Raw genomic sequence first — 12,724 nt, 5'->3', positions numbered from 1 at the left:
CCTTCTAAATCTAAATCCAATGAGCCAGGCTGGCTGTGCTGTCATCAGCTCTTCCCTGAAGTACTGCAAGCCTGCCTGCCTCAAGAACTGGTCTACCCCGAAACCACCTAAGAGGGTTGACTCGATCTTGACATTCCGTTGCCAAGCATGTCACCTAGTTCAGCTCCAAGGAAACCACACTTACCTTCCTCCTTCCCCACCCAACCCCACTCCCCCCCACTCACCCAGGATCACTGTCACGAGTTGTCATTTAACATCCAACAAACTCGGGCTTGAGCCCTTACTAGGTGGATGGCATGTACCAGAAACTACCTGTGAGCTTCCTGGTGGGCAACACAGTTCAGCATGAAATATGTGAGAGCATTGTTACCATCTTCCTGCATTTCGGACACACATCTCTTCCCATTGAGTGATGGTTCCACTATTGGAGGTGCAGAGCTTGAACAGTAGCTGCTTACCTCTCTACAAACCAATTAAGGTGGAACGTCCTCCATGCAAGGTGCTATACAAATGTAATTTGTTGTTGAAGGTTTCGGATGCAGATTGCCGGCAGTAAAATTGGGAGTGGGGTTGGGGAGTGGGGTAAACACATTAACACTTCACCGTCAGAAAAATATTTAAATCTACTGAGACCAGAGTTTTTTTATTGGTGGAAAAAGAAACTGGAAATATTTTTGGCTGAAAGTATCTGCTAATATGATTACAGATTTAAGAGGGTAATAGAAAAACAGATTTAAATGTCAACCTGCATTGGCTATGTTAGTAATTATAGGTTTATTAAACATCCAGTAGAGAACTTCGAAAGTGATAAAGACAGAGGAAGGATAGAAAAAATTTCCTTGAGAATTCCAGGTGATATTAATACTAATAGGTAATTATATGATAATTCTAGGTACTATTAATATTAATAGGTAATTATAATTACAATTCTAGGTAATATTAATGGGTAATTATGATTATAGGTGATATTAATAGATAATTGGCTGATACATTTCGCCCACACAGTCAATCTACTTTACAATATATTCTGTGAGACGTTTCAACGACATGATAAGGCGCTATCTCAAATGCTAGCATTATAACTATTATATTCTGCCTGGCCTGATTGCCTGGAAGATATGAAAATCTATTTAACATAATTGGCATTTCTCTAACTTGTATATCACTTTGGAGTTTATTTTAAAGGATCTATCTGTTGATCTTTAAAACGTCTATAATTCCAAACATAGCCAGCATTACTGACATCTAAAATCTGCATTTCATTTGCCCTCTTAAAATATTCATACATAATGAGGCTGTGTTTAATGTTTTACGATCTTCATAAATACAGTAGCTGTTAACTGAGGACTAGAGAAGAGCAAATGGTATCTTGTATTCAGAAAAAGAGTGAGATATTTGAAGTTTGCCTCTGACTGATAAGCACCAGATTGGTGAAAAATCAAAAATGTCAATGTTAAGGTTTGGGAGTTTTCTCCCCACTACTTTTGTTTCAGTGCAAGGTTTCTGGAATATGGTGAATGTGGTGGAATTTTTTTTTGTTGTCCAAGTTTTGTTTTCTTTTTACTTCTGGAATAGCCATTAGCCATTTTGTATGTTAATAATGTTGCTGAGCTTCCACGATAATATAATACTAATAACCTTTTGTTTTTGATATAGTGCCTTATCATATCTTAGAGATGTCTCAAAGCACTTCACAGAATATATTGTAAAGTGTATTGACTATATTTTGTGGGTGAAATGCCCGTAAATTCCTCTGAAGGAATTGCCATCAGAGCACATAGGAGGAAAACAAATGCGCCTTTGTTGCACCATCTTAGTCAGGGAATCATCTGCTTCTCAGCTGTATCAGATTTTATTCTGAAGCGTTACCTTCAGTTTCTGGATCAGATGCAGAAACAGTGGATGGGGTGGCACTGATGTACAGCAAAGAAGAGGAAGTTTCATGGTAAGAGAAGGCCACACTTGTTCAAACTGAAAAGTCTTTTAAATCGGACAGTTTTTTTTCATGCTTTTCAATTTGTTTGCCCTTATTTCTATTCCTAATACATATGAAGAAGAAATAATATTTGAAGCAAACAAATGAAGACATTCAGGCTGAAAATTCTTTACAAATGACAGTAGACAGTCATACAAATAATTTGGTTTATTCCCAAATAATAGTTACTGCATCACATTTCGGTCAAAGACTTATCAGTTTATAGTTAGACAACACATTTACTAATTGAAATTATAGCAATGTAATAACAGAATTTATGATTATTCCTTGGTGATTTGTATATTATTCATTTTAAAAGAAAATAACAAAATACCCATTGTATTACTAACTGAAAATGGAGCTTACAGACTCCATTTCCAAACCCTCTTTAATTATTTAAAACAACGCTGTACTAAGTTGCACACTTGGAATGGAATGTCTAACAATCTGCTTCACACTGACTTCCTTAAACTGAACATTGATTTTACTTCGAATATCTGAAGTATGCAATTCTGTACCTAGAAAACAAAACATTGCATATTAATCCAGATAAAATGAGAATAACTGCTATCATCCTGAACAATACATTTAGAGTGGTAAAGGACAATTTCATGATAGACACCGGTTGTTCTTTCCCCAAGGGCTGATTAATGACTGGAACAGGTTGCCAGAAAGGGTGGTTGAGGTCACAACACTAGATTTATTTCAAATCTTGATGCTGTGAAGGGAAGGCAATACAGTGTGTATTCTGGAGAGATGAGATCAAAGGGGCTGAAGGGTTTTCTTCATCCACAGCAATTTACTGAAGAACTAGCAAAACAGATTTGAAGGTGAGGGATGCAAATTGCTAGCAATAACATTGAGAGTGGGATTGGGAGGGGCGTTAGCACCACACCATCAAAGAAGTAATATTTAAGCCTATAGAGACCAGCGTTTCAGATTGGTGAGAAAATAAATTGGACCAGCTGGAAATACTTTTAGCCGAACATATTGGCAAATACGATTACAGAACAACATACTGCAATTTACTAAATTTGCTCAATTTAGAATTCCAAAAGTAAAACATTGAAACACTTCCTAAGATCAAAATTCTATCTATTCTTAACTTTTAAGTTTGCTTGGTCTAAAATTTAGTGTCATGAAGAATTGTGGAAATGTTTTGGATTTAGTCTTAATTTGGATGGTAGTTGTTTATAAGAATCAAATCAATCAAAAGAGTAGTTCAAGCTGAGGTAGAACTAGGAAAGAAATAATAATAATTAGTATTTCACAATAACAATAACAATGATAATAAAAATCCTTGCATTTCATAGTGCCTCATCAGGTTGTTGAGACATCTCACAGCGCTTCACAGATGTAATGTCAAGTGAACTGATTGTGTATTTTGTGGGAGATTATTATTTTATTATAATTCTTCTTATTATAGTATTCATTATTGGTAAAATAGGAAAGAAACTTTGCACTTACGTGGAATAGTTCCTGATTTCTCTGTCTTCTTGGCACTCATGTCCTCGTACCTGTGTGCTGGGAGGGCAAGTCTCACAGCTTGTTCTCCCAGAGTGGGCTTTTTATGAAAACGCTCTAAAAATAAAAACAATACAATGAATAGAATAATATATTAAAAAAACAAAAATGTACATACCACAGTTTCAAAATGTTTAAGCATTCATCTTAATTCTTTTGTCAATATTAGGAGAAAAAACATAATTTTATATGCGTCAATGTCAGTCAAACACTACACACGCTATCAATTTCTACCGCAGTGATGTTTCTAATATTAGTTTTAGATTGATTTTATTTAAAGTGAATTTCCAAACAAATAAATAAGCACCTTGAGGTAGAAAATTCTACCTAGGTGAAGACTGTATGTTCTTTTACAAAATTCCTGCAATGTAACCCTAGTTCCTTGGCCTCTTTCTCTACTCTACCAACTCCTGCTCAAGTAATAATAATAATCTTTGCATTTGATATAGCACCTTATCATGTGTTCAAGATTTCTCAAAGCACTTCACAGAATATACTGTAAAATGAATTGACTTTTGTGGGCGAAACACAGCAACTGGTGGATTGAGTGACAAAATTATTTTTATTTATTTGGAAGGAATTACTACCCCCAGAAAAGCAATATGCCAATCGACTAACAACCGGGTTCCTACTTACTGCTAGGTTAACAGAGGCATGTGGAGAAACAAAAATTGCCCAACGTTTCGCCCTGCCGGGAATCGAACCCAGGTCCTCTCGCTTGCGAGGTAAGTGCTCTAACCACTGAGCTAAAGGACTACACCCTCTTTTCCTTTTCCAATGCACCTTTCTCACTTCAATGTTTTTAATCCAAAACAAATGTATTCGATTTATTGTCTACTATACATTGAATGGTTCTCTGAATATCAGGATATCTATCTAAAACAGAAACAATAATAATTCTTACATTTGGTATCGCACCTTTCACGTCGGGAGGACACCCCAAAGCGCAGCACAAGACATACTGTATCTAAAATGTAGTGACTGTGTTTTGCGAGCAGGTAATTGGTGCACAGCAATGCCCCAGAAACAGTCATGAAGTGAATGACTTAATTCATCATAAGTATAGGATAATTTACTGAGTGGATTTGACAGGACGTTTTTTAAAGTTGTATTTACTTACTTGATTTGGACATTTTATCTGTTTGCCTGTGTTGCATATGTACGTTGATAATACCCAGTGTTTTCTGCTTAATCTTAAAAGTGTCAGGTTCAAGGGCCATCTCGCTGCTCCTATAGTTGCTTCTAATAGCGTGGGCAGCAGTCGACCGAGCAACAGCTGGCAATTTGTTTTGGTAGCTACTGTCCATAAAATCTGTTTCATCATCCATGATGAGTTTTGCTCTGAAAACAAACAAAACATTTAGATTAGGGAAATAAATATGTGGCTGATAAAGTAGTGCAGGGGAGTAGGTTTAGATTTGTATCACATTGGGGCACGTTCTGGGACAAGGTCAGAAGTACAGATGGGATGACTTACTCCTTGACAAAATGGGAGCAAATGTATTTGCAGAAAATCTAAATAGGCAATGGGGAAAGATTTCAACTTGTAGATAAGATGTGGGAGATGGGGATTGGAAAAAGCAAGACAGAAAATCAGAGAATACGGAAGTAAGGAAAAAATAAGGAGAAAATATAATAGAGGGAGCAGGAAAGGGGAACAGAAAAAAAAGCAGAGCAGGATATAAAATGTTTATATACAAATGCACAGTTAGAAATAAAATGGATGAAAGTGAAGTCCTAATTGGGAAAGGGAGATAAGATGTAATACTGTCAACAGAAATGTGGCTTCAGGATGGTTAGGATTGGAACTAAACATTCCTGAGTGTAGCATTTTCAGAATTGATAGTGAAGGGAGATCGGATGGAGAGGTGGAGATATTAATCTGACACTCCCTTACAGTGATAGAGCGCAAGGATTTTGAAGAGAGTAATACTAAGAGAGAATCCTTGTGGGTAGAACTAAGAAGTAAAAATGGAGCAGTCATTATCATAAGAATACATTATAAACCACCCAATAGTGGTAAGAGATGGGAGATGTCACAAACTGACTAATAGGAAATGATGCATGAGTACTCACTTTCTGTTTGTTAGCATATTATGAATGTACTGTATTAACGATTCTGCTGCTCCAGGCCAACGATGAACAGTGCCATTAATTAGATTCCTGGGCAAGCTCAAGTTTCTCCTTTTGAAGAACTTGGAAAGGAAAAGAAAACTTTAAATGAAACATATGATACAATAATCCACCCATTCTGACAAAAGACTAAACACTCAAACTTCCAAAACAAATAGTTGCCTGTCCAGTTAGAGGTAGGTGCAAGTATTCATTACCCTTATAATATTTAAAGTGTGTCTTATATTGTCTGGTAAACATTTTTGAATTGATGTTGCCTTCTTATTTTGAATTGTCTGTAATGTTGATTTTATTCGTTGAATTTCAGCCATGTTCAGACATCTGAGACATCTGTTTACATGTTCATCTCATTTAAAGTGTAAATTTAGGATTTAAAAACATTCAAACAAAGAAAAACATTGGCCATTTATCACTGATGCAATATAAATAATAATAATAATAATCGTTGCATTTGACATAGCGCTTTTCACGTCTTCTAGACGTCTCAAAGTGCTTCACAGAATAGACTGTAAAGTGAATTGACTGTATAGTTGTGGGCGAAACGTGGCAGTCAATTGTGCACAGCAGTGTCTCACAAACAGTCGTGGATTGAAAATGACCAATTTATTATTGTATTGTTTTGGAGTATGTGCTGAGACTGCAAGAGATCCCAAATTTGACTCTGTCCTTGGGTTAGCGAAAAATTCAACTGGATCACTCCTGTGGAATACATATTTTCATATTGCCCCAAACCAGCACGCTGAAGCAACTTCATAATTGTTTCACCCACAAATATACAGTAAATTCACTTTACTTTACAATATATTCTATGAAGCACTTTGAGACATCTAAAAGACATGAAAAGTGCTATATCAAATGCAAGCATTATTATTATTATAATTCAGCAGGTGTTGGTCAATACATTCTAAGGCAATATATCACTTTACTTCTGAAAATGTCATTCCAATACATTGGAGCCTTGAGTATTCATGCTCACTGGTCCATCACAAGCAAGAAACCATATCCCCACTCTGTGCTCATACCCTATTCTGCCCTCATATCCCACTTCTTTAACTCATCATCTACAGAAATTACTGGTTGTAACTACTACCAAACCCAATTTATTTTAGTAATAACCTATCTTCATTGATACACTTTCAAAAACATTAGTATGATAACAATAATACGACAGACAAATCTATTCTGCACATATCCTTTGAATATTTGAATAATCTGTTAATAAACTCTAGACTTGAACAGTTCATTTCACACATTTTTTATATGGTGTTTCAGCTCTCATTACTTCTTAAAACAACCGCGAAAATTAAAAGAGGTTATATTTGCTTTTATCACAGCCTATGCATTCTGAATGATGGCATAAAAAGAAATAAGAGCATGGAATGACAAAATGTCATTCAACCCATCAAGCCTGTTCTACATGTCAAGCATACCTGTGATTTATCATGGTCTCTACCCAACATCTGAAATAGAATCCTGCAACATTTCCCTTTGCATCCCAGAGATAGTTGTGTGAAATTTTAGAGCATCTGCGTACCTTTAATTGCGTAATTAACTAATGTAAAGGATTATAGAATCATCTATAATGATTGTCATTTGTTTTTAATCAAATAATTCCCACTGTGCACATGTCGGACATCAAGTCCTGGATGAGGGCAAATTTCCTACAGTTGAATGTGAACAAGACTGAGGCCCTCCTGATTGGCTCACGCCAGCGCCTCAGCACCTCAGGCCCTGGCAGCATCAACCTCCATGGTTGCACACTTCAACTCACCGCCAGTCATGAACCTGGGTGTCTTTTTCGACCCTCAACTGTCTTTTCCTCCCCACATCCAACCCATGACCCGCTCTGCCTTCCCTCACCTCCGTAACATCACCTGATTCCGCCACTACCTCACCCCTCAGGCCACTGAAACTCTTGTTCATGCCTTCATCATCTCCAGGCTCGACTATGCAAATGTCCTGCTTGTCGGCCTTCCCAACTCCTCCCTCCACAGACTGCAGATAATCCAGAACTCTGCAGCCCGTGTTCTCTCCCGCATGAAACTCCTGACTCCATCTCCCCCATTCTCGCCCGACTCCATTGGCTCCCTATCCTTCAGAGGATCCAGTTCAAGATCCTGGTCCTCACCTGCAAAGCCCTCCATGGACTCGCCCCACCCTACCTCTGTGACCTCCTAACCTCTTACCAACCCTCCCGTTCCCTCCGCTCAGCCGGCTCTGACCTGCTCCACGTCCCCCGACCCACCCGCCCCACCAATTGGCGGGAGAGCCTTCAGCCACTCTGCCCCCAACCTCTGGAATTCCATCCCCCAATCACTCTGCCTCGCCCCCTCCTTAGCCTCCTTCAAGTCCCACCTTGAAACCCTCCTCTTCGACCATGCCATTGGTCACTCCCCTTCCCCTCCCACCCTCCTTCTCCTTCCCTGACCCCAGCTCGGATCCAGTGCCTTGGGACGTCCTCCCGACGTGAAAAGCATTATACAAATGTAATATTGTTGTTGTTGTATGCACGTGATTAGTCCAACCTGTAAATACAATGCACAATTAAATATAACGCACAATTTGCTAAACTAGTCAACAAATTAAACTTAATTTCTAATGTGGTCCTGCAGTTTAATTGTGAAACCATTTGGCCCATTTTTATGTGTCAATAACAATATTAATCCTTGCATTTGATGTATAATAATCCTTATCACATCATTGAAACATCTCAAAGCACTTCACAGAATATATTGTAAATATATATAAATATATATATATAATAGACGGTATATTTTGTGAGCGAAATGTTTGCTCCTCCAAGAGGCCACCTATCCTAATACCAATTCTCTGCTATTTTCCTATACCCTCTAATGGCCTTCCTCTGCGTGCGTCTGGCCAAATCTCTTTTGAATGCTGTGATCAATGCTGATCTAACCGCTCCCCTACCAAATCATTCCAATTTCTAGCAAGCCTCTGGGAGAAGTTCCATTACTTCCACTTCTCTCTTTTTATCCTCATACTAGCATGGACTAAATTGGACAAATGGTCTGTCTCTGTGTCATATCACTCTGTGTAACTATGTAGTCACAATCTTGTAGTCACACCCTCCTGTCTTCATATCCCTTACCAATGGAGAGGCAACCTCCTTTTCGCAATGAATTATCTTAAACCCTTTAATTATCTTAAACGGCACTAACAATTCACTTCAGCTTTCTCTGTTCCAACAGGGAGAGTCCTAACCTCTTCAGCATCTCCTAATAACTATATCCTGTAGCTCCTGTAACTATATCCTGGAGTCCTGTAGCTCAGTGGTTAGAGCACTCGCTTTGCAAGTAGGAGACCTGAGTTCAATTCCAGGCAGGGCGAAACCTTGGGCAAGTTTCCTTACTCCAAGCGCCTAATAATAATAATCCCTCCAAAGCCCAAAACAATAATAAATTGGTCATTTTCAATCTACAACTGTTTGTGGGACATTGCTGTGTGCAATTGGCTGCCGCGTTCGCCCACAAATATACAGTCAATTCACTTTACAGTGTGTTCTGTGAAGCGCTTTGGGACGTCCTCCCGACGTGAAAAGTGCTATATCAAATGCAAGGATTATTATTATTATTATCCTTTCATCTCCTGTATCATCCCTGTTAATCTACTCTGCATCCTCTTTCATAACTCAAATATCCTTTCTACAATGTGGTGTCTAAACTGCCACACAATATTCCAATTATGTTCTTAACCAATGTCTAATACAGATTCATCATCACTGCCTTACTTTTATATTCAATGGATTGATAAAAAACAAAATCTGTTTGCACTTTATGCTCTGAGGTCACACTGCTCTTCCAGTCTCCAGGGTATAAGTCTGCTCCTTACTTTTCCCCCAACATACACCAATTTTAAGTTATATTGAACTATATTTTAGATCTGTGGAGTAGGTATTTGTTAATTTGACAGACGTGCCTAGATGTAAAAAATATAACCCTCCAATTGGCTTACATACGTTTTCCAGATGGTACCAGTTATTCATCTTTCTGGTTAATGATACCCCATTGGTGACAAGACGCGTAGAGGCATCAGTAAAGTACCGGGAGAAGATTTCAGCCACAAGAAAGCCATTGGAAAAATCCCTGAAACACATTTGCATTGAAATTATGATATAATTTTAGATACAGTATTAAGATATACATTTGCAAAAAGCACTTCACAGAATTTAATACTAATCCTCACATTTGATATAACACCTTTCACAGGGAGGAAAGCAGTTCACAGGATATACTGCAAAGTGTTGCACTTATGTAAGAGAGCACGGCAGCCAATTTATGTCCAACAATTTTCCCATAAACAGCCATTAGGCGAATGACCAATGCTATTGGGGGATTGTTGTTCAGCACACCAGGAGAAACTCACTTCTCTTTCCAAACAATGCTATAGGATTTTTAATGTCCACCTGAACAGGCAGATGGAATCTCAGTTTAACATCTCATCTGAAAGAGGCTACCTCCAACATTTCTCCAGCACTGAACTGGGGTCCCAGCCTAAACCATGGGAGCTTGAACCCACAACCTTCTGTCAGAGACCAAGGATGCAACCAACTGACCCGGGCTGACTGGTAACTGGTATCAGGGCTGCTGCACATGTTGCATTATAAGTAAATGTTGTGAAGACCTTTGAGACATCCCCCTGACATGAAAGGAACTCTAGTAAACATAAATATTATTATTATTGCTGGTAGTTACCTCCTGATGTTTGTGTATTCCACACTCAGATCCAGACTCTGGAGCCACTTGTAGACCTCCCTGGCTATGCCAGTTTTGCTCTGGAGTGGAGGGTAGTAGATCCCCTGGTGGGTGACCGTAGAGTGGTCAGCATACTCACTGTGAACAGGTCGGCAGCACTGACCCGCTTGATGGGTGAATGTCAGCTTCTCGGTTTTGACCCCGCGCGGCACTGACTCAGAGTAACTCCTCATGCTCTGCCGGCTAGACGACAGGGAGTATGCGAGCGGCTGTACTGACACCCATGGGGTGGTGGCCTGCGCTGCAGTGGCTCTGGCCCAGGCTGGGACTGGTGCTGAAATCGGCTCCTCCACCCCGACAGTGGTCAGGGGTGGAGGAGCCCCCGGAGCGGACACCTCATCGCCGGTTGTGGCTACCTCAGCTGCTGCCTCAGTGAATAAAGTGCTCATTCAGTCAATGGTATCTGCTTCATCCACAGATGGGCTCCAGCCACCAGGAGAACGTGCTGCTTCCAGCTTGGTGCCAGCTGGTACAGCAAATAATAACCTTAACAGGGGGTACAGTCAGTGCAGGAGATGGACAGTCAGTACAGGAGATAGACGGTCAGTGCTGGAGCTGGATGGTCAGGGTTGGATGGTCAGGGCTGGAGCGTCAGGGTAGGATGGTCAGGACTGGATGGTCAGGGCTGGAGCTGGATGGTCAGAGCTGGAGATAGTCAGGACTGGAGAAGTATGGTCAGGGCTGGAGCTGATCTGGGCTGGAGATGGTCTGGGCTGGGGATGGTCTGGGCTGGGGATGGTCTGGGCTGGGGATGGTCAGGGCTGGGGAAGGTCAGGGCTGGAGAGGGTCAGGGCTGGAGATGGTCAGGGCTGGAGATGGTCTTGGCTGGGGATGGTCAGGGCTGGAGATGGTCAGGGCTGGAGATGGTCAGGGCTGAAGATGGTCAGGGCTGAAGATGGTCTGGGCTGGGGATGGTCTGGGCTGGGGATGGTCTGGGCTGGGGATGGTCTGGGCTGGGGATGGTCAGGGCTGGAGATCAGGGCTGGAGATCAGGGCTGGAGATCAGGGCTGGGGAGGGTCAGGGCTGGAGATGGTCAGGGCTGGAGATGGTCAGGGCTGGAGATGGTCAGGGCTGGAGATGGTCAGGGCTGGTGATGGTCAGGGCTGGAGATGGTCAGGGCTGGAGATGGTCAGGGCTGGAGATGGTCAGGGCTGGGGATGGTCAGGGCTGGGGATGGTCAGGGCTGGAGATGGTCAGGGCTGGTGATGGTCAGGGCTGGAGATGGTCAGGGCTGGGGATGGTCAGGGCTGGAGATGGTCAGGGCTGGAGATGGTGAGGTGGAGATGGTCAGGGCTGGAGATGGTCAGGGCTGGAGATGGTGAGGTGGAGATGGTGAGGGCTGGAGATGGTCTGGGCTGGTGATGGTCAGGGCTGGAGATGGTCAGGGCTGGAGATGGTCAGGGCTGGAGATGGTCAGGGCTGGAGATGATCAGGGCTGGAGATGGTCAGGGCTGGAGATGGTCAGGGCTGGAGATGGTCAGGGCTGGGGAGGGTCAGGGCTGGGGAGGGTCAGGGCTGGTGATGGTCAGGGCTGGAGATGGTCAGGGCTGGAGAGGGTCAGGGATGGAGATGGTCAGGGCTGGAGATGGTCAGGGCTGGAGATGGTCTGGGCTGGTGATGGTCAGGGCTGGGGATCGTCAGGGCTGGTGATGGTCAGGGCTGGTGATGGTCAGGGCTGGGGAGGGTCAGGGCTGGGAGGGTCAGGGCTGGGGGGGTCAGGGCTGGAGATGGTCAGGGCTGGAGATGGTCAGGGCTGGTGATGGTCAGGGCTGGTGATGGTCAGGGCTGGGAGGGTCAGGGTGGGGGGGTCAGGGCTGGGGATGGTCAGGGCTGGAGATGGTCAGGGCTGGAGATGGTCAGGGCTGGAGATGGTCAGGGCTGGAGATCAGGGCTGATGATGATCAGGGCTGGAGATGGTCAGGGCTGGAGATGGTCAGGGCTGGAGATGGTCAGGGCTGGAGATCACGGCTGGAGATGGTCAGGGCTGGAGATCAGGGCTGATGATGATCAGGGCTGGAGATGGTCAGGGCTGGAGGTCAGGGCTGGTGATGGTCAGGGCTGGAGATGGTCAGGGCTGGAGATGGTCAGGGCTGGAGATGGTCAGGGCTGGAGATGGTCAGGGCTGGAGATGGTCAGGGCTGGAGATGGTCAGGGCTGGAGATGGTCAGGGCTGGGGAGGGTCAGGGCTGGGGAGGGTCAGGGCTGGAGATGGTCAGGGCTGGGGAGGGTCAGGGCTGGAGATGGTCAGGGCTGGAGATGGTCAGGGCTGGGGAGGGTCAGGGCTGGAGATGGTCAGGGCTGGTGATGGTCAGGGCTGGA

The 12,724-nt window shown here is 42.7% G+C and overlaps 1 protein-coding gene across 1 annotated transcript; it reads right to left on the bottom strand.

Moving 5' to 3' along the window:
• Nucleotides 1-2,264: 2,264 nt before the first annotated feature.
• spata4 (spermatogenesis associated 4) lies at nt 2,265-10,694 on the bottom strand. Its single transcript, XM_007895931.2, has 6 exons — nt 10,345-10,694; nt 9,609-9,735; nt 5,576-5,694; nt 4,620-4,840; nt 3,443-3,556; nt 2,265-2,493 (listed from the first exon to the last, which is right to left on the bottom strand). The coding sequence occupies exons 1-6, from the start codon at nt 10,575-10,577 to the stop codon at nt 2,372-2,374; spliced, it is 936 nt and encodes a 311-aa protein (XP_007894122.1). The 5' UTR covers nt 10,578-10,694; the 3' UTR covers nt 2,265-2,371.
• Between the last annotated feature and the right edge of the window lie 2,030 nt (nt 10,695-12,724).

Source organism: Callorhinchus milii, unplaced genomic scaffold (assembly GCF_018977255.1).
Source record: "Callorhinchus milii isolate IMCB2004 unplaced genomic scaffold, IMCB_Cmil_1.0 Scaffold1, whole genome shotgun sequence".
In the NCBI taxonomy this organism is placed as follows: Eukaryota; Metazoa; Chordata; class Chondrichthyes; order Chimaeriformes; family Callorhinchidae; genus Callorhinchus; species Callorhinchus milii.
The sequence above is the reverse complement of the archived record's forward strand: the minus strand, read 5'-3'. Positions and strand labels throughout refer to the sequence as shown.

What these genes read in the sequence shown, in the direction of transcription:
- spata4 (XM_007895931.2), bottom strand. Translation starts at nt 10,577, where the DNA reads ATGAGGAGTTACTCTGAGTCAGTGCCGCGCGGGGTCAAAACCGAGAAG. An exon ending in GAATACACAAACATCAGGAG is followed by an intron (nt 9,736 to 10,344) that starts GTAACTACCAGC and finishes AATGTGTTTCAG; the next exon opens with GGATTTTTCCAATGGCTTTC. An exon ending in AGATAAAATGTCCAAATCAA is followed by an intron (nt 3,557 to 4,619) that starts GTAAGTAAATAC and finishes TTTTATTTTTAG; the next exon opens with AGCGTTTTCATAAAAAGCCC.